Consider the following 22,395-nt stretch of genomic DNA (forward strand, 5'->3'; position numbering starts at 1 on the left):
TTCACTTCGTGGATATGGCGTGATTTTCGAACACACTCTCATGAGTCAGTGGGACATATATGTCCCACTTTTTTTTCAGTAAACTACTGGCTTAATTTTGATCAAATTTGTTTGATACTATTTCTTTGTAACTTATATGAATATACCACGGCCGGTTTTTATATGATCGTGTCAAAAATAAGGCAACTCACAAAGGGTTAAGCAATACTTGGGGACGCTTGAGCTTCGCCTTCAAAAGTAGAATGCGATAGCGTAATCGGGCCCCGTGTGCATCACCTTCTCGTTGCTAGCCTGGCTTCGGTTTCTTGGTAGGGGTGTGCGAATATCCGAGTTCGAATTCCAAATAATTCGATTAGACTTTCGAATAGCTAGTATTCGAAGTTTCGAATAATTTGACAGGAGGAATATCTAAAACGCGACAAAGGCCAATGGTGTACACTTGGTCAGGGTGGGCTGGCTAAAACTAAGCTAACGTCATTACAATAGGAATTTCTTTAAAGCTTTCACCGATATCCTGGTTCAAAAGCGAGCGCATGTTTATTTTACAGGAGATTATGTCAGTCCGCATGTACGGAAAAAAAAAATGGCCGCGTATCTGCGTGCTTCGCTGCAAATGTCGTCTAAAGACGATAGAAGAGGCGCTGCGTGAGATATGGGCGCCATCTGGCAATACGTCGGGAAACCCGAGTGCTGTGTTGCGGGCTGGTAGTCCCGGCGCAGCGGCAGACGAAGACCGGCGGTGACAAACGCGACCGGTGGGGACGCCGGCCAGCCCGAACACGCTGTTTGGCGCGATGCGCCTAAGGAGAAGAAACGTTCGCACTCAACGAGTACTCTCCACAAACTCTCTTACTTACACGTCGCTTGGCTAACACAGGAATGCCAGAGCGGCGCCCCCTGTCATTTGTACAATGCAATACTGACCGAAACCGAAACCAACATGAGCTTGTGCAGAGGGCACGGAAGGAAGACAAGTTTCAGTGCAGTCGCATTTTCAGCGCACCTTAAGAAACTAGGGTTGTAACATTGTAGGGCGAGTAGGGCCAGAAGGACCGTCACGACGAAAACCTGCCTCCTCAGTCGTATTCGCCTGGAACGTTGGTGTGGCTTCGCGTTCCCTCCTCCGCTCCTGGCATTTCCACAAAGCTACTGCCTAAGTACGAAGGCCCCTACCGCGTCCTACGTCAAGCATCCCCAGTTAACTATATGATTGAGCCTGTTCAATCATCTACGGACCGCCGTCGTCGCGGCCGCGAGGACTGTTCACGTCGATCGACTGAAGCCGCATTATGACCCACCAGTTTACCTGTTCCTTAGGTCGCCAGGATGGCTCCTTTCCGCGGGGGAGTGATTTGTAACATGGTAGGGCGCAGACAAGAACGCCTGCGAAAAGAAGACGACGAAGACGGTTGTTGTTGGCGCTTCGCGCTTGCTCGGCTGGACCGCTGATCGCTTCAGCTGTGGCAATCTTTTAATAAACGCGGTTACTGTCTCAACGTTAAACACATATACCATCAAGGTCTTTAAAATTGCGTATCTATGTATTTTCTGTTAAAGGAGCACACGCCTAATACTTACCTAGTGATGTTGCGCCTCAGATATGCGTAATGTTTGCTTTTTGATCAACAGGTAACAAGTATGAACCTAGTGAGCCGTTCACGATGGCTGGCCCTTGGGCAAGTGGTTCAACTTTGGCCGAGTGGCTGAATCGGGGACGTGCCGACAAACAGAAAGACAGACCAAAATTCCTGCATTTAAGTTCCCCAAGAAAGACTATCGTCTTTAAAAACACGAGAGAAAACTGTCAAGCCCTTCAGAACTTCGATTTCGGAAATAAAGGCACGGACTTCTTGCTAGTTTGGTCGCGTATGCCTCAAGCGCCGTAAAGCGCCCCGGCTACTTTGGCCCGCAAAGCCCTCGGTGATTGGCTTCACGTGTGAAAATTTGTTCACGCTGTGCAGTCACCACTGCCGCACCGCACCATTCGTCAGAAACCTCCTATCATTCCGGTGTGCGCAGTTAAAACACTGCTGTGAACAGGCACATGAAGGTTCTTGGGCCCAGAGCCCTCATGACGATGAAGCACAACATTACCATTGTAGTACAATTTGTAGTTTTTTCGGTTGCAGTCACTCACCCGAGTTATGTGCTTGAGGACATGAGCAGATTTCATTTCTTTGTCCTTTCTTTCAGTTTTCAATAAAATCTGTTTTATTCGATATTCGATATTTTTGGCCACTGTTCGGCACTATTCACTTCGAGATGATATTTCACTATTCGCACACCCCTAGTTCTCGGTGCATGCCTCAACAGTCCCGTAAGGAAACGAACGACTGTGCGCTAAGATTGGCCATTTCAAACTATCCTAGAATGCCTTCTGCAAGTACGGTTGTTAAGTGCCCACTACGCCATAATTATTCCTTTTACGAATCAGCAAAGGGCCCACTACGCGTCTGTAAGGCAACACGCGAAGCTATGCAACTGCTCTCCTTGTTGATGCTTTTGCAGCTGATGATGATTAAATATGTCTGAGCACTTTGTAACGGATGGTCCTTTAAAACACCCACTCGTTATGCAATTCACATATTTTGCCACCTGGCGTGATTCTACACTTCTGCCACGCAATATTACATGTGTTAAGGAGACTCCTCCCACTACATGACATTCATGTAGTGTTTTTTTCCAAATCAGTTTCAAGCAATAGCATGCTCTGTGGTAGAACACTTGCTTGCCATGCAGACGGTCTGAGTTCAATGCTCACTGGCACCCAAGATTATTATTATTTATTTTATTTGTATCTTAGATGATGTTTGCTCACAGCCAACGACGCTGACACTGGAAGTTCTGCGAAACAAGCTCTTTAACGCTATCGCGTTAATAATGACCTCCTCATCCTGTGATCGAAATAGCATCAATAGTCCCGTAATACCTTGGGCTGCATGCATCTAGGTAATTTGATAATTAAAACAAGAAACGTTACCCCTATCTGTTAAAACATTTCGTTCCTTTGAGGTTTTTTTTGTTGGTGCTTATTATTAAAAAAATATTAGATAAATGTTCAATATTTCTACTACGCACTACTTGATTCGAGTACTGAATCGATTAGAACGCTATTCGATTTGCTATTCGAAATTTTCGAATATTCGCACACCACTAACTCTGTTCTGTCATTCGAATGAGCTAAGTGCTAAGCTGGAATGCCTTAATAATGAGCTGAGCAGAACTGTGTTCCTTGTTATACTGGCCAGTTTGTTATGTTGCACCGGTAAGTGAAGTAGTGCCGAAACGTGTATTTGTTTTCTGACCATGCTTGGATCTTAACTTTTATAGATTGCAGCGGGCACCAACTGTTGAAGCTAGCTAGCAAAATTAACATTTTGCCACGGATGCACGGGCCTCACCAGCTTGATGGTGTAATTGCAACACACGTTGCTACAATTTGCAATGAGGTTTCACTGGTCAATAGTGCCAATAAATAATGCGCCAAATTCAGGATTCTGCTTAGGCATTTCAGGTTACTTCGGCAATGAAGAACACCGCTCTTCTTTTCGTCATTGTGCAGGTACCACTACTTCCCCGACCGTGTTGGCGGTGTGAGCGGCTTTGGCCAGGCTCCGGCACCAAGGAGAGCGGCAGACGCCGGCAACAACGATCCCAATGCAGGAGGCGGCTGGCACAACTGGGGCAGGGCCAAGTGCTCGGGAACTAGGGCGACGACACTTCGCAGTGGGACTCGGCCACTTACCTGAGGAGGGGTGGGCGGGCAAGAACTTTAAGTTGGTCACGCAAGCGCAGTGGCAGTCGCGTGGTGCAAAGCCTAGTGCATGGCCCTGCACACCATTCCTCCCTCGTCGTTGTGTGACCCCTTTTCTTCTCCGACTTATGTGGCCCAACTACGACTTATGGTGGCCCCATTTCCTTTTTCGTGCTGGGCACGAGTGAGTGATAAATTTAGCTTTAACCATAAAACACAAGGGAAAGAGGTGAGATGTTTAAAAAACGAAAAGACAGCACAAGCAAGAACTCGGACCAGTATTCTGTGAAGCGTGCCGCACAAGGGATATCCGTAATTGTTGCCAAGCCTCTGATACTATAAATTATTCTTTCTGCAGTGTACTGGTTGGTTTTTTTATGCATTTGAAGTTGGGACCTTGTCTAAAACACTCTTCGAGAGTGGCATCGGATAACTTTTCACATAGTACATACATGGGATCAACAACTCTGATCATGCTCTCAGGCCAGGAGTGGAATGTAATATTAAGGAATGCATCGTTTTATGCATGTTCTTTTTTTTTTTTACATCAGTCCTATCACACACATGTGTAGGTCTTGCAAGTGCCAAAGGATGTGCTTTCGTCTTGGCGGGTGCTCATCTTAATAGCACTTGAAAACCTGCTCAAAAGCTGGCCATGCTTTTCTTTGCTCATCATGAACTGGCTCTGACATGCTTGATTGATGAAATGTGTTCTGGTTGAGCTTGCTGTCGTTCCATTTTTTTCCCATTGTGACATCCACTTTTGCGGGTTGCAGCAGCTGTGTCCTGCTTGTTTGCTTTGAGGCTCAGCTTTTACTTGTTTGATCTGAGAGTGTGAGCAGGTCTTTGTTGGGATTTGGATTAAGAATAAAACTGTTCTTTTATTTCTTGGCAGAGGAGTGTGTATGTGTGGTGAATTATGTGATCCTGTACAGCCCGAGTGGACGAAGCTTGAGGCCATTCCCTTTGAACAAATCTGGCTCTGTGCTCCTCCAGCATGTAATTCATTAAAGCAGTTGCAAATTTGAGTAGTACTGCGCACGTAGAGTTGGTAACACCATTGTGAATGTAACAACACGTTGCGAAAAGTACAAACGCAGTACTGAAACTCATTAATATCTTTTCATTGCCCACTTCTTAAAAAAGCATTCATGGTTGAAGCTTCTGAGCACTATGCAAGCTGATCAGTGATGCAAGGGGTTTTGTCACACAGAGCCTACTCTAGACACCTTGAGTGTAAAGTGTTTCCTCTAGGGACACGATGACCATACACTGAATCAGTTTCAATGGATAAATTATTCTTTTGTTTCATTTGAAAACTCTATTGCCATTAATATCATTATCATAGGTTCGTTATCGGTGCAGAAAATGAAGCTCAAAGTTTTATATTTGAATCTCGTATCCTAACTTCCGCTTCCGAATGTTAGTGTGACTTCATGGATTTCATTCTTTTTTCATATTCGTGGCTACATTGGCTCAATAAGGCTTCCTCAACTTTACTAGATTATTTCCGGCTTCCTTAGAACACAATAGAATTTTTACCAGTAAAGAATCATGTAGGCCTTGCCAGAGCCTGCCGAATCTGTGACGTCATAGTGAGCTTGTGCGGGAACCTCAACGTGGTGTCGCCATCTGGGTTTTTTTTTTTTCATGTGTTTATTTTCTGCCAAGTGTTGTCTCGCAGCAAGAGCGGAGCTTTTGGCTTTGTGAAACTGCAGTTTACTAGCATGAGAGAAGTTGTTTTAAATTGCAAAATGGTCTAACTCTAAGGAATCCCCTTGCTTGGCATACTTATGCTACAATGCAGTTTGGTAGCAGGGGAAGGGGGGGCGTGTTTGGGGGGATAAAAGCCCCCTCTCCCACCCCCATTTGCGATAAAATGTCAAGTGCACCCAAGCGTTTGGACAGTTGGTGTTGGATTTAAATATAGAAATTAATGTTATACGAATCTGGGGTAAGTGTTGGCGTCAAGATGTTCTGGGGAGAGAGGATCAAGGTATGCTGACAAGGTCCCGTCCTCTTCACAAGAAAAACTTTCAAGAGGTGGGCTGTGAAGTGTAAAAAAAAAGTGGTGGGTTTTCGAATAAAGATAAATATGAATATTAAAGTGAGTAGGTGGTTGTGAGTCACTTTCAGAGTAACTGGGGTTTTGTAGAGTAAAGATGGGGTAGCGGGGGGTCACTTTCAGGAGTACTAGGATCTGTTCTGCAAGGAAGCAAGATCTGGTGAGCAGTTGGAAAAATGTTTACAGGGTTGGTTGAAAAAAATATGTTGATTAACTGCAAGGTTTGGAGATGTAGCCTCATGGTGCCACAAGTACCATGACAATCTTGTGTTGTTGCACAAATGAAGAAAGAAAAATAAAAATAAAATGAAGAAGGGAACAAAGGGTCATAGTAATACTATTCTACACTACAACAGATGTGTCGTACCATAGTCCTATACTTTTGTTGTACACGCATTCATTGGCTGGCTTTATGGCTGGCTTGGCTGATTGCAAAAAAGCCACTGTTTACGAGTGTTGTAAGACATTAACAGGATACCCATGTAATTTGACCATGGGATACCTGTGCTGGCAACACTGACATGCACCTGCATGATAATTTTATGAACTGCAAAACCATTGCATATAGCCACGTCAACTTTTTCTATTTGTGCCGATCGACAACATTGTCGCTTGTGGCAATCCACGTGATCTGAAGGAAAACAGGCTTTCATTAGTTGAGAGATGTAAAGTCTAAAGTCCAGGAAAGAATTGAAAATACAAACAGGTTTTGTGTTTTTCTTTTGGCACTGTGAAAGTGACAAAGACTTTAGAAATTTCCCAACGTATGGTGCTATCACACATTCTTGTCACCGTCTTTTGTGGAACAAATGACGATACGAGGGAGCACAGTTTAGAGTATCTTCAGTGAACTGACGTGGCATATTTGACCATGAACATTGTTTCAGTAATACTAATGTGCCTCACGCTATTGTTGGTGACCTCCGTGATGATGTACTTAGACCTTTTCATCTGAAGCGCAGCCAGAAATTTTTTTCGGGGAGGGTTCAACCATCCTTTTTGTATGTTCGTGTGTGCGTTTGTATCTGTGCATGTATATATGCACATGCAAAATCGAAAAATTTCGGGGGGGGGGGGGTTCAACCCCCCTCCTGGCTACGCCCCTGATTTTCATGGGGGAGAGGGAGCATCTTCTTTCTGCACTGTTGCATGGTTGTACAGTCGGCATCAGAGGTTTAGAGACTGCTAGCTCTGCATAAACTAAATTCCGGTTGGGGTGGAGCACAGTTGGCAGGCATTCTCAAATCATGAATATTAGTTTGCCACTATCTCTCAAGAGAAAGATATATAACAGCGGCATCTTGCAGGTTCTTACCTACGGAGCAGAAACCTGAAGGCTTACAAAGAAGGTTCAACTTAGATTTAGGATGACGCAGCGAGCAATGGCAGGGGCGTAGCCAGAAATTTTTTTCGGGGGGGGTTCAACCATACTTTGTGTGTTCGTGCGTGCGTTTGTATGTGTGCGTGTATATATGCGCAAGCAAAATTGAAAATTTTTCGGGGGGGGGGGGTTTGAACCCCCCCAACCCCCCCCTTGGCTACGCCCTGAGCAATGGAAGGAAAATGATAGGTGTAACCTGAAGGGACGAGAAGAGAGCAGAGTGGTTCAGGGAACAAACGGGCGTTATGGACATCTTAGTCGACATCAAGAAGAAGAAATGGACATGGGCGTGTAGTCAAGGTAGCTGCTAGTCAACGCGCTAGGGGGAGACAGGAAGTTAGGTGGGCAGATGAGATTAACCCTTTGTATCCCACGGGCAATCCAGTTGCGGAAGTAAATATTTTTTGCGTATATGCAATTACAACACACATGAAACTGGGAATGAGCCGAAAACCTGGAAAATTAAAGCTTTAGTTCTAGAAGAAAGCAACTGTACGCGGAACCTCATTAATGCGTACCTGCCGGGAACGCCGCATAACTACGCACTAAACGGTAGTACGCATTAACCATCAAGTAAAAATCTGCATCTCCTCGCGTACGCCATCGCCGCCAGCAAAGATATAAATACAGCGCCACAGCAAATATTGCCTAAAGCACCCACTGCAAAGCCTTTTATTTCTTTTTGCCAAAGTGGAGAAAAGATTCTGGTACTCTCGCAGACCGTCCGTTAAGGAGCATTTCGGAATTATATGATATGTATACAGGATCCGTATACGCAGTGACTGACATAGGGACAGAACGGACAGTGTAGGCTTTCCGCGATATATGTGTGTGCGTCTGTACCGCGATCTGCTACTAAAACGAAAACTGACACAGTTCCAGTGAAACGGGGTACGGCTGCGTGGAGCATATATCGTCTCCTGGCTAGTTGCGTGCAGCGCCTTCTCGGCTCACGCCGTCACTGCCGGGCCGCTTGGTGTACCGCACGCGCGCATTTGTCGTGGGAGTGTTCTGCGTACCCGCTTCGCTCCAGAACGTGCACAGATGCGGCGAGTAGCTTGTTCGGTTAACGCGGCGATGACGAACTTTCTGCAAGCGATGCGCACTCGGCGACGCTCTGGCCGTCCTGGCAGCGGACGGCGTTTGGGTGGTCGCCCAATAAAAGCGTGCAGTATATGGTTACAACAGCGCTACCCTTGCTGTACCGTACGCGTGCGTTTAGCGTGATTTGCGTCAATGCAAAGAGGTTTCTCGTCGCCCGCGACCAGCAACGCTCAACTCCGCAACAGCGAGCTGATCGTTTGTAGCGGCGCGCACTTGAACACGGCCCCGCACAACGAGGCAGCAGCGATCGGCGGCCCAGCGCGTTCAGGTCGCCTAATAAAAGCGTGCAGTAGGCTTAAAGCAATGCTGCGCCGCACGCGTTCCCGAGCAGATATCTGAAGATACTTATTGTGAAAAGAATGTTGTCGGCGATAAGTAATGCTGGCGCGTTCGTCGGTGGCCGCCGCCTCACTTTCGTTATTTCCCGATGCTTAAGGCGCCGCCGCAATCGCGCGCAAGTCGGAATCAGTGATCGACCGATCTACGCACATCTCGAAAAGACGGAAAATCTTTGGCTGCACATTGTGGCGTCGGGAAGTTCAGCGTCGCAGTAAAATTTTTATGGCACAAAAAGTTATCGCGGTACGCAGGGTACGCACTAACCGGTGGTCGTAGGACGAAGCACTACGGCTTAAGCGGCCAGCAAATGCATTAGGCTCTATGAGACTTGGTCGGGGATTCGTCGCCACTACGTTTTAACCGTTAGTAGGCTTAAAGCGGGTACGTATTAACGAGTGACTGCACATATGTGGACGCTGGGAACGCTAAACTCGGTCCATCATCCTTCTTCACCGTACTTGAGAAGTTTCCTTGCCGACGACTCCGTTTCAACGCAATAACCATTATCATCATCACTTACCTAATCAACGCCTTCATTATTAATATCATCATCATCATAAAATTTCACGTGGCCGCTTGCTAATGGCTCTGATTCATCACTTTCATCATCATCGACGCATCAATCTTGTTCAACGCTTTCATCATCATCATCATTATCGCCATTCAAGGCCCATTTGCGTGTCCACAGCTCTACTGCAACGTGTAATTGTCATCATCTTTTATGCTCGTTGATCATATCATTATCAATGCGTTCATGGTTAAGTTCAAACTGAATGCTTTCGTCATCAGCAGTAGTATTGTTCAAGAGGCATTTGCTTGTTGATGGCTCTGCTTCAACGCGTCAATGATCGGTGCTCTCCAAATCGGAACATTCACTTCCGCTAGTGAGCTTGAAAATTGTGGCATGTGTGTCTCCGTCATCTAATGCACGTCCCAAATAAAGCAAATAAATCTTAAATAGCTTCTAAAAGGCTTATTTAGCTATATGACAGATGTTTTGTGCAGAGCCACACGGCTACGAAGCGGGCCCTACCAGCCCTACTACCATTCGGCGTTCCATCAGCTTCTTACACGAACTCGATATGCTTGGTGTCCACAAATGTGGACGCTGCAGCGACAACTCAACTCACAAAACCTTGGTTGCTCACAGTGCAACAAAAGTCACACAAGAACTAGATAAACCTTTCCTTTTCTTGAATAGAGCCCTAGAATTTCAAAACTCCTACGAATTTAGAGTGAGCTTATAAAAAAAATGTAGCCATACACCTCTACACGCGACTTGAGAAAAACGCCATTGTTCTGTGCGCACTTATCGCTGTTTGTTCACAGAAGTTGACATATTTTAAAAGTGCTTCTTGCTGGGCGAGTTGGTGCATGTCTGTGGTGGGAATCGTTGCGCATTCAATCGGACGAACACAGGAAGGAAAGGACAGAGTAAACGGAAAGGGCGCAAACTATCAACTACATGGTCATGTGTTTCCTCCTCTTTTCTTCCCCCTTTCTTTCGGTTTATTTGGGACGTGTGAAGAAAAAAAAGTGCTATATATGCAGCGACCAAATGAATAAAGCCAGTTGATAGTTTGCGCTCTTTCCGTTTACTCTGTCCTTACCTTCCTGTGTTCGTCCGATTGAACGCGCAACGATTCCCACCACAGACAAGTTGACATATATAGATGTTTTTATGAAATGTGGAAGTAATGCCAACACTTCTCATCGATTTTTAAGGCAATGCATTGGCTAGCCTGATTCCACTTCACTGATATGTTTTGTCCACATATCTGGACGCTGGTATATACAAAGGGTTTAAGAAGTTTGCGGGTATAACATGGCTGCAGCAAGCACAAGACCGGGTTGATTGGCGGATCATAGCCTTTGCCCTGCAGTGGGCGTGGTCAGGCTGATAATGATGATGGTGATTCGGTCGAACTGCACAGTGCATGTTAGCGCATTTTAGATTAAGCAAGACTGCTTGCTGAAGCAGTGGGAAAAATGAGCTTTGTTTTCTGTCTCGTGGTCCCGAAGCATTTGACGCTGACCCTACAAAGGTAGACGTCACTGCCTCGGCAGTGCATTTTTGGAGGTCACGCATGTTTGCAACAGCCCTGAAGGGGCTATGAGGGCACCCAGGAAGCCCCTGTTGAAAAGGTGGACATATTGCAGACCACACGACCCATATCTGTACTGAGTTTCTAGCTGGTTTTTAAATGGCAATACCGATCTGCTTGCTTGGTCTTCCGATAGCTGTTGGCATAACGGCGGTTTTTCGCAAGGCTAGTAGCTGTACCAAATGCTTCTTTATACGAAACGGCCGGTTAGAAGGAGATGTATACACTTGCGCTGTGTGAGAGACAGAGCAGCAGCGGTATGCTCAAAACACTTTTCGCGGCGCCCATCGAAAAACGAATCATGCAAAGAAATGCACATGCGTGGCGATCTGCCACAACTCTCAAAGCGCGCAAGATTTGTACGTAGCCGTACAAATCTTGCGTAGCCGTACACGTAGCCGTACAAATTGTGGCCTCCGAGATTAGCTCCGGCAACGCGCTACGCCATATTGTAAGAAACTCTATGGCGCTACGCATTGCCGGAGCTAATCTCGGAAGCCACAATTTGGGTCATTTCTAGGCATGACTGGTCATAGCCTCAATGACGTGGTTTAACGTGAACTGTTGTCAAAGTGCGGCGATTGAAGCTATGACCACCCAGTGATATGTTCCGCACTGCGCCGAGGAATGCCCGTATACCCGTGGCGGGACACGAAAATTCCCTATTTCGGCCATTTCCCCCGCACACTAAAAAAAATTACAGCATATCCACAGGTGAACGATGAAGAGCTTGGGCGAAGCTCCTGAAGCAATCATGGTTACACCGTGAAATGTTCAGTGGTTTCGCCCAGTAGTAATCAAAGCGATAGCCGCTTTGATTATTTTTCCTTTTTCTTCTTTTTTTTATTTTTATTTTTTTATTATTTTAACTTTTGTATTTTTTATTTATTTTTATGTCTTATTTTTTATTTCATTTTATTTTATTTTCTATCTCTATGGGACAGCGCCATCTATTGAATGATACGGGAGACGCGACGGCGGGGACACGCCGGATGGAGCGACGACCGACCAGGTGATGCTATGAGGAGCTCCGCTCCTAAAAAAAAGTAACGCAACACATTTCCCTGCACAAATATATGTGTGTGGGTGTGTCCGTGACGTCTTTACGGTTGTTCAAGTCGTTTTTGGACACCTGCGTTCGCGTGCAGCATAAAAGTCTGGACAATTCGTAACCCATATACCCATATGTTGTAAATACATCTGGCATATGTGGGTTTCAAGGCTAACATCCGGGGCCAACGAGAAACGGATCAATATAATTTTCAGAAATGAATCTCAAGCTTTTGCATGCTGCACGCGCCAGAAACGATTGCGAAGCCGATATCGCACTGCTGTATGTTTCTGGACGCCATGGAAGAATTTAACCTTTAAATGCCCCGCAATATCTCGAAGATTCCGTTCATTTTTCGTCAAATATGACGGCCACCATGCACCCAGAATAAAGAACCACTTTTCACTGCTATCCCAACTGAAAATGGCCGACGGCAGACGTTGGCAATGAAGTGGGCAGCGCTCGGCAACCGCGGTATTGTTGGCCGACCAATGGCGGCGCAAAGCGGGGTTATGAGTTGGCCGAAGACATTCAGCCAATGGTCAGCATATGATAGAGAAAGAGACGGCACCCAATGCTCGGGCGACCAAACGTGGTCCTCCGTAGGGCCCTGCTTTGCTAACTACTACGTTGGCCAGGTTCTATATGAGCCAGCGACAAGCCGACATTGCATTATATCTGTGGGCGCAAATTTTTAGGGGCTATGTCCGTCCGTTTGGCGTCCGTGCGCACGGCACAGCACCGTGTAAAATCGAAACATCAGAATTAACAATGGTCTAATATCACTCATAATTGTGACGAAACAATATGAAACACCTACAAGCACAAACCCTTTATACTAGTCGGCGACTTCAACGTAGACATCATGGGCCTCAGGACCTAGCTTTGTCGTCGACTCTTTATGCCGCTTTATGTCAACATTATGTCACTTTATTCACTCAATTTTCATTATATGGGGCAATGCTCGGGTAACGTACGGTTACTCACCTATACGATACCGAGAGCTTCGCCCATTCGTCATGATTCACTTCGTAGAGATGCGTGGATTTTTTTTCCCTACAACACGCACATTATTTCTCGGTCAGCGAAAATTTATTGTCTGAGCGTTCAGCGTCAGCTGCCACTAGCAGGGGCGTAGCCAGAAATTTTTTTCGGGGGGGGGGGGGGGGGGTTCAACCATACTTCATGTATGTTCGTGCGTGCGTTTGTATGTGTGCGTGTATATAGACGCAAGCAAAACTGAAAAATTTCGGGGGGGTTGAACCCCCCCAACCCCCCCCCCCTTGGCTACGCCCCTGGCCACTAGATTGCGCTAGATTATTCGCACACGATTATTTAAGGGGGCCATGACACGGTCGCCCAAAGATTTGTGGTTTTCAGCGAAAACTAGAAGTAGCGGGTCTAGTATGCCTATACGGATTTCAAAAGTGGGCCTTAAAAGACTATTTCAGTGCAAAACGAGACCTATAAGCAAGTCGCCGGCTGTAAGCCCCCCCCCCCCCCCCCCCCACCGCCGGCGACCGCCATTTTGCTACGGCGCGTGTGACGTCATGTGCAGCACGGAACAGAGCCGTCGCCCTCTACCAAAGTTTCAGCCGCTGCAAATCGTTTAATTTCAGTGCCAAGCTGAAGAAAGCTAAAATATCTCGATATATCACGTGCATCTGACCACGGAACAATATCGTTCGCCGCAATGCAGACGCTTGCACAGCTAGCTGCTTGTTACGTCACGGATCACGAGTGCACCAGTGTTGCGTGACTCTCGGGCCGCTCGCGTATTTATAAAAATATTCGATTATAAATTGAGTGCTCGACCAACTCTGTCATTGAGTGCTCGACCAGCTCGGGCCATGGCCGGCGAGGTCGGCCATGCACGTTGGGTCAGCATAGAGCCGAGGTCGTTTTTTCAGTTGGGTGTGAGCCAGGCCCGTAGCCGGGGGGGGGGGAGGGGGGGGGGCTAGGGGCCCGGCCCCCCTCCCCGAAATTTTGTTGAAGTACGTAGTGTTTCTGCCAAAAAATGAAAATAGGTGTTTTTCTCAAATAGTCAAGGTTTTAAGCAAGTGCCCCCCCCCCCCCCCCCCCCCATAAAAATTCCTGGCTGCGGGCCTGGTGTGAGCACTATGACACCGAGTACGTGCATTTAACGCTTACAGCATTCCTATGCTGCATTATATAGAGCTATAGTGACTATATAGTACACTATTACAGCCACGGTGGAAGATTGGAGCTCGTACACAGGCAAAAAAAAAAAGAAAAAGAAAGGAAAAAGGCACCTTCGTACTAGGGTTGCAAAAGCCTGAAGCAAGAGCGGCGCTGGGCGACCTTATTTGTTTCTCTTTATTTTTATCTATATCTTTAATGCTTCCTCTGTTTTCTTCTTTTTTTTCTCATCTCTCTGTTTTTGTGTTTTGTACGTGTCTCTGTTTATTTCTATTTTTTCTTTCTCGCTCTTAAATTTCTATCTCTCTCTTTCTTGGCCAATTCTCTCTGTCTCTATTTCATGGTTCCTCTTTCTTTATACATCTTTCTCTCTCTTACTTCCTTTTTCTGTCTCCCCTTTCTTTCTCTCTATTCCTTGCTTCTTTCTTTGATTCTCTCTCTATCTTTCTTCCTCTCTTTCTTTATATGCTATGTTTTACTGTGTCCCCTCCAGTGGCGTAAATCCAGAAGAATTACTAAGGGTATGGTGGCTAGAGGGGGAAGTGTGACGGGCGCTGTACCCCGCCGTGGTAGAGCGATCGCGGAACGCAATGCGGCCGCCGCAAGGGGCGCTGGTGTAGTAGTAGGTGCTCGGCTCGCCGCGCTTGCTTTGGCTCGTCTGGATCGTTCGTTCTCTCTGTGCTGTGCCGTCACCTTGTTTTTGCCTTCGCTGTCGTCGTTTGTTTACCGCCACTGTACCCACGTGTTCTGCGATGCCGTTCGCGCAAGTAATTTCGTCCCTGGCTGTAAAGGCGGGTTGTCGTGCTCGGAGAAGCTCAAATCCCCGAAATCTCGCGAGCTCGAAATAAAAGCGGACTGACAAAGAGCTGACAGGGGACAGCGTTGTTTGCGAGCGGCACTTCGACGTGAGTTTCATCGGAAGGACATACCAACACATTATAAATTGTAACAATGATTGTTCGCGGGCCAGTTGGTACATCTTGAACATGAAACAGCGCGCTTAGACAGGACAGAAAGTTACAAGAAGCAGACAGACTGTGTGCTTCTTGTAACTTTCTGCTTCTAAGCGCGCTGTTTCATGTACTGTAGGTTGTTGAGATACCCCGCGTTTGTCAGAAGACGCTGTGCCTACGGTGTTTCTGGACGCACCAAAGTACATTACCAAAAAAAAAAAAAGAAAAGCAGACAGGAGTTTCCAAAATAAGGGAGCGCCAAAAACTTGAAGTTGAGGAGGGTCAAGTAATTTGACCTCTTAACGTATAGGGGAGTATGTGATAACAAATGTCTGACATAATTATGGGATGACAAATGTGTGATAAATAAACATGTCCTTGCATTATTTAGTATGCCTAAAGCTTTCAGAAATCATTGGTCCCGTGACAGAACTAGCTAAAATAATACATAAAATGGTAGCAAAGACTCCAGCCAGTTTTCCATTTCGCGCTCAATTTTCTCAGAAAAGGAGCTTGAAATGCTTTGAACATTTCGCGCTCAAGAGCACTTTTTTCTCAAGGAAAAGTAGCCGGAAAATGTAAATGCTTTGAACATTTCGCGCTCAAGAGAACCAGGGGGTAGCCAGAAATTTTTTCGGGGGGGGTTCAACCATACATTATGTATGTTCGTGCTGCGTTTGTATGTGTGCGTGTATATATACCCAAGCAAAATTGAAAAATTTCGGGTGGGGTTTGAACCCCCCAAACCCCCCCCCCCTTGGCCGCCCCTGAAGAGAACCCCCTACAATACAGAGAAATGGAGGGGGGGAAGTAGGTGCGGACTAAGAGAGAAAAAAAAAAACGCGCTATGCACTGCAGCCAATATTCGCTAAACGATTGTAAACAGTTTACACTTGAAAGAGGAAAGAACAAAAGTCAGCTGAGCATGCAGCCGAGCAAGTGGTTTATTAAACTGAAGCAGACTATAAATATGGTAAAAGCAGCGCAAAAGGAATATGATAATAAGAATGACACAGAACCAGCGCTGAACAGTTCAGCGCCTGTCCTGTGTCGTTCTTCTCGTGTTGTCGTCTTTTTGCGCTGCTTTTACATGAAAATCAGCCAACTAGCCAAGTTTTTGCAACCTTAGCAGATTAAACATGTCGAAGCAAACCGATTTAAGAAACTTAAATATGAAAGCCTGGAATGCCAGTTCCGTCTGGTTTAAAAGCATTCTTGGTTTTCTTTTTTTTCCTCTTGCTTAAACCGCTAACAACTTGCAACCTGCTTCTTAGCGAAACAAACACGAGCGCCTTCAAAGCACGCCGGGGTATAAGCGATTATTAGAAACAAGTGAAACACGTTTAGCGGCCATACGCAAAGCAGGCAAATGCCGCCGCAAGCACCTACCGCAAGCGCCACCTGGTGTGACCGCCATCTTTCATTGGGAATCTACAGCCCTCCGCTCTCGCCCGTCACACTTCCCCCTCTAGCCACCATACTAAGCAATTTTTTTACAAAATGTTAATTTTTATTGTATCAAAATAAACCCCTTTCAAGTGAAATTTGAAAAAAAAAAAGAACTTTAGCTTCTAAGCGCAACTGTAGCATATTTCCAGCTCCCTCTTTCTCTATCTTTGATCTTTGAAACTCCCCCTTCCCTTTCCCCCGTGTAGGGTAGCATACCAGTTTTCCAAGACTGAATAACATCCCTGCTTTTACTCCCTCTCCTGTTCCTTCCTTCCTTCCGGCCATTTCTTTCGGTTTGAACCATGAAAGACAAACGCTAGCACTTATTTTGTGATGACGCGTAAAGCTACAGTTTTTAATTCTCCCTTCTCAATTTGCCATCATGTAAATTAACCTGTGAGAAAAGGCCTCCCACGATTTACCAAAGGAAACTTTCTTTGTAAAGCAATTTTTTGTTCACCCGCAATTGTTATTAAAATAACACAATCATAGTCCAGCAATCGCATTTATACTTCATTGTGAATGGCTTCCAACAAATCGTCGACATAAATAACGGTAGATGATCGGGGATCCTTTATTATCCATTTCAAACTTCAGCGTAATAAACATTTGAGGCATGTCTGAAGCTTTGGCTTAAATCTCTCTCTGGGGGGGGGGGGGACCCCTTGAATGTGTCCCCCTTGAGATTTGTCTTTCAAACATCATATACTTGAATTGCTCGACAGTTAAATATAGCGCATTGAGTTTTTTCAATGGCTGTTCATATTGGTTTGCGTCACCGTGTGTGAGCGAGCTGGGACCCCAGGCTAGATTTCAAAATTTTATTCCGAAGCATGATTTTATCCTTACATAAATAAAAATAAAATCTACATTTATAGAAACAAAATGGCGCCATGGCAAAATGTGTGTCCTTCCTTGAGATTCTTCCGGATTTACGCCACGGGTCTAATGTAAAACCGTAACATATCCAGAAATCTCGTGCTCTACAGTACTTTGTGAAACGACAAGTAGCTCACTTTTGTACTTCGTTTCTGTTTACGGAAGGGTTTCACATTTCAGAGTTGGTTTTACGGAAAGTGCGCTATCCTTAATTCAAATATGACGTTCAAGAAATTAAAATATGGCGTCTAAAAGATAAATCTCAAGAGGGGGGGGGGGACACTTGCAAGGGGTGTCCCCCCAACCTATACACAAGGGGGGTCAGGAACCCCCCCCCCCCCCATGATTTACGCCACTGCTCCCCTACTCCTTTGCCTCCCCCTCACCTCAAGGCTATGCTAAGTTCTCTGCCAGCGTGCCTGGATAGCCGAGTGGTTAGGACGCCCGCCATCAGATTGTGGGTACGCGGGTTCGAATCCCGCCTAGCCAAAACTGTCTCTACTTCTTTCTCTCTCTCTCTGTATACTCGTTCTCTCACCCATTAGAGTTATTCCATCCCGCGGCTGAAAAATCCGCGCATGTGTTTGGGAGCGAAGCAGACGATGAGGCGAGGATTGAGAGGAGTAGAGGACGAGAGAGCGCGTGCAGATTCATGGTGATGATAGTTTCTGTTCGCACTACCCGGCGCAGCGCCTCTTAAAACGTGTGGTGTAAGAGGAGGTCGTGGGTTTATCGCAGAATTTGCCGTTCACCTGTCGAACGTTCCATATGCTGGGTGGCCAGTTGGTGTGCGGTTTGAAAACCTGATGATTCGTACTGCAATGTTTTTTAAGACGTTAAAAGGGCTTCTCAACAATTATGGAATCCATGCGGCCCTACGTAATTAATTAGGAAAACTTCTTGGTCCCGTATTTCTACGAGTCAAGAAAAAGGCATCGCTATCGCTACTATGGCGCGCGGTGCAGGAGCCGTTCCCACACAGAAGTGGCTCCTGCACCGCACGGAAGTGACGTCACCTCTTTAAAGTTAACTTAAAACAACTCAAATAGACAGATTATTACTTTATAATGTGTTAACCTACAAAAATATTAAACAAAACGTGTTTGACGATTTATTTAATGTATATTTGTTACTGACATATCGCAACCACCTTAAATCCAGGGGGCGCTGCGAAAGGTTACAGTCATGGTTACAGTAACAGCAGGCAAACATATATCAGCCGCGAGAAAATTGATGTGCGGCAGAGTTTGATGTTCTGCGGATTTTTGCGTTGCTGTTGGAAGTACTGCATTTCCTAGTTTGCGATGTCAAAACGTGGTGTTGTCAAGGGTGAAAGTGTCCTTGCAACCGAGTACCCCATTGTGCTTGTCGCGAAGGGTAAGGTTGACGATGAAATAAATGTTGCACAGTTCGTGTGAATGTCCGGACGCACAAAAAATCCCCGTGCGGCTGCGAAGTGTTTTTACTAAGCCTGTGGTCTCCGATGGCCAATGCTCCTGCACTGCAGGTTTTTCGCAAAGTGCGAACACGTAGCGGCCGTTCATCCGTTGCTAGGTCAATCATGCTGTGCTGTCACCGGCCGTGTTATTCAGCAATGCAGACAAACTGTGCGGCACTGTTTTGTAGGTAGGTGGGCTAACGCAGTCAGCTGTTGCCATGGGCATCGTTTATCAAGTGCTATCGCCTGAGTACAGTGTACTAAAGCATCATGCACACTTCAGTATTTTGAAGCGACTTAGTCTGCCGATTACTTCGTGAGGCGCGCGGTGACGTACCAACGGTAACTGAGAGATAAGATTTCGTTTTGCATATTCGGCGTTGCTACAAGAAGCGAAGAGAAACAGTGACTGCTAGCTGCTAAAAAATGATGGCAGGAAACCTGTCCTTCATTATTTGTTATGGTTATCATCTACCAGTCATGCCTTGCACTCGGAACACACACGCAATGCGACAGCGCCAGCCGGAGCAATATTCTAGCGCTACTGTGACGCGCCGAAAGCACAGATTCGCCCAGCAATATTTGAAAGCATGCTGAAGTTCACTGCTCCGAAGCCACGCTTTACGCAGTTCGCGTTTCTTTTCATCGCGATATAGTACGTCACCACGAGCCGTTCGCGAAATCTAGGCGCCCAGTGACTCAGTTCTGAGACCACGTCCTGTCATCGGAGCCTTGATAAGCCGTGCAAATCAACATTCCTGACGCGGATGCCGGAGAAACCGATGCAGCCAGCTGCATCTGATCATCAAACATCTAATATCAAAGGGCCTGCAGACAGGACCACCAGCAGCGCAGCAGCAGCAAGTCCGGCTGACGGGAGGCCGATGGGGGGGCATACTCGCTTGCCGACTCGGCGAATTCACGGCATATTCAAACGGCGCGCCTAACCGGAAAACGCATGACGTCACTTCCGTGCGGTGCAGGAGTCGTTTCTGTGTGGGAGCGGCTCGTGCACCGCGCGGCGCAGCAGTCTCTGCCTTTTTTATTTGAGGCGCGTTTCATTTTCCATGGTTTCATCGGTAGCCACTCGTTTCAGGTAGTTTCAGCCTCCGAGTCTAATTTTTGCGCGGATAACAGCTTCACACCTGACATGGCGAAGGCTCGGACGCCGGAAGAAAAGGAGGCGTTTTTTACTTATGTGAGATACTGTGCAGTCATGTGCTGAAGTGAAAGAGATGAGGCAAAAGTACAGAACGCCAAGGAAGAAAAGCGGTAAGTTCGCGCATCGGGGGCACACCTTGTTACTTACCGTGACTTTCTTGTGCCTGTTAAAGCTAGCTGTCCGCGGTCTCTCAGCGTACTTGGTACAAGCACACACGCACGGAAAGGAATTGAAGTGTGTACCCCGTGTAGGCATTCGCTTCACTGCTGTGTCAAGTGCAGTGAATTTGGCCGCCGTCTCTTGCAAGTTATGTAGAGGCCACCCCAGTCCAAAGAAACAAATCAATTGATCAAATCGGCTGTACAATTGTTAGCAACGGGACACAAATTGAATGTTGCGGTTCGAAATGGTCGCGCCAATCGGTGCAAAATTTTTCATTTTGCCCCCCAATGGAACGCTGCAGTCCAGTGGTTGTACTGCTAATACTGGAAGCCCGTTGGAAATTGAATGTGGTTATAAGTCCAGTTGTTATATTGAGCATTTGAATCTGACGTTGTTATGGGGACCACTTTGAGGTAGGAACATTCTAATAGCTCCTCATTGCGTGCCCAACTGGTATTGCCAGTTCGAGCTTCATCCTCATTGCGTATCAGATTCTGAGATGCATGTGCGGTCATTTGACCATATGATTAATCGAGAGTTCGTGTTGATATATATAAGCGGGGGCTAGTTAAGGAGCAAAAATAGTGGCTGGTTCTAATCAGTATTAGTCAGTTTCAATTCGAAGTCAAAGAAATTAGCAAGGCTGTAAAACTGAGAAGTAGTTTAAAAGAATTTTTTGTCATAGCGTGTGTCCTCAGATAGGGATATCTTTGTGCTTTGGCATAGTCAGTGGAAAGCAGCATTAATTTCAATGCGTTGTATGTCTGTATAAAAATTACCTATTGTTGTGAAAACTTGGGCATTGCTTATTAGGCCAGAATGACCAGCCATGGTGAGTGCGATTATATTTAACAAAACAAGGATGATCTTGGGAAGTCGTTTTTAAAAATTTTGCATGCGTAGGTGTGTAATATTCTTTAATGTCAGTCATGCAGTCGGATTACATGGTTTCAGACATTGGGTTCATGACGAAAACAGTGCGCCACGTTAATTCACTAAGTGAAGCACCTTTCCATCAGTGCGGCTCTTTCATTCCAAGTTCTGAATGGTTCTGTCGCTAGCAGGCTGTTTTGGACAAAGCCTTCTGCTGCCAACGTTACTTCGGTTTTGGCTGCTTGCATCTTACTTGTTTGCCTTGCCACCATTAGCTCACTTTTTCGCAAACATGTGTGCTTTTGTCGGTGACCATGCTTTGCCTGAAATGTAGAGTTTAACAGAACAAAATTTTGTTATGTACAAAGTGTATGGAAGACAAAAGCCTTTTTTTTGGTATTTCACCGCACATAGAAAGAGATGGAGGAAGTAGTACAAAAAACCGCAGCGGCACTGTTATTTGTCTCACCGCTTTGTCTTTTGTATCTGAGTGCTGTTTCCCTTGCAAGTACTGTGTGCACACTAGCCCAAGTCTTTGCTGTATCTCCTTGAGCAGCGTTCTGTACCATCTGAATTACAGGCCTTGACACAGGAATGTATTGGCACGATATACGAAACTCTGACCAAGGCAAAGCAGGCTGAAATGCCAAGCAGTTTTTCTCAAAGAGATGAAGGCCCGGAAAGGTGATCTGGAGAACATGGTACGTAGCCTCCTCTTCCTGAATTACTTGGCACTGGTTACCTTAGTTCTTTTGTGCCTGATGTAAGGTGAAAGGTTTGGGCCAGTTGGCATTTCCATTGAGCAATCAGGTTGGCACTGCAATACAGACAAATAGAGATGGGAGCACGAGTACTTGCTTTGAACACTTCTCAAAGTGCGAGGAACTGGAGTAATTTGTCTTAAAAGCATAATTGCAATGCCACAACACAATTTAAAACAGTGTATTTAACTGACCTTGATTTTACCAAAGCTAATAACCTAAAGCAGTTCCCTTACACAAGGCGATTTGCAGCATTTATTTATTTACTTAAAGGGACACTAAAGTAAAACAATGAATCGGTCTAGATTGATAATTTTTACTCAGAAAGCTCTAATGTCGTTAATTTTACCATCATAGTTTTAATAATAGAGCAGAAAATCAAAGTCAAAGTGTTGTTTTTAAATTTCGCGCTGTAATCTCCGCGCGTGACGTCATGATTTCAAAGTGCATTTTTGATATTTTGGCGATGTTGGCCCGACCAAATTAACTAAAACATTGCATGTTAAGTCTCTGGCCCCCTCAGAGGACAATATACTTCATTTTTACCGATTAGAAGTGATGTACATTCTAGTAGGCGCTGTCAAAATCTATGACGTCATGGCCATTGGTGCGGGAACTTGCATTTTCTTTTTGCGCTTTTTCTCACGTACTATAAGCGCCTCCTCACAGTACGCGTGTCGATTTTGGTATCGTGAAAGAGTAATTTACTAATACGAGAAAAATCTGTTTTCTCTTTAGTGTCCTTTTAATTATTAAAAA

The 22,395-nt window shown here is 45.8% G+C and overlaps 1 protein-coding gene across 1 annotated transcript in view; it reads left to right on the plus strand.

Moving 5' to 3' along the window:
- Window positions 1–4,648, plus strand: part of LOC119395721 (derlin-1) — a 32,685-nt gene extending 28,037 nt beyond the window's left edge. Inside the window, exon 8 of the mRNA XM_037662731.2 lies at window positions 3,563–4,648. Coding sequence (XP_037518659.1) covers window positions 3,563–3,749 — 187 coding nt within the window. The 3' untranslated portion in view covers window positions 3,750–4,648. The remainder of the gene's footprint in view (window positions 1–3,562) is intronic.
- The last annotated feature ends 17,747 nt before the right edge of the window (window positions 4,649–22,395 follow it).

Source organism: Rhipicephalus sanguineus, chromosome 6 (genome assembly GCF_013339695.2).
Source record: "Rhipicephalus sanguineus isolate Rsan-2018 chromosome 6, BIME_Rsan_1.4, whole genome shotgun sequence".
Lineage (NCBI taxonomy): Eukaryota > Metazoa > Arthropoda > Arachnida > Ixodida > Ixodidae > Rhipicephalus > Rhipicephalus sanguineus.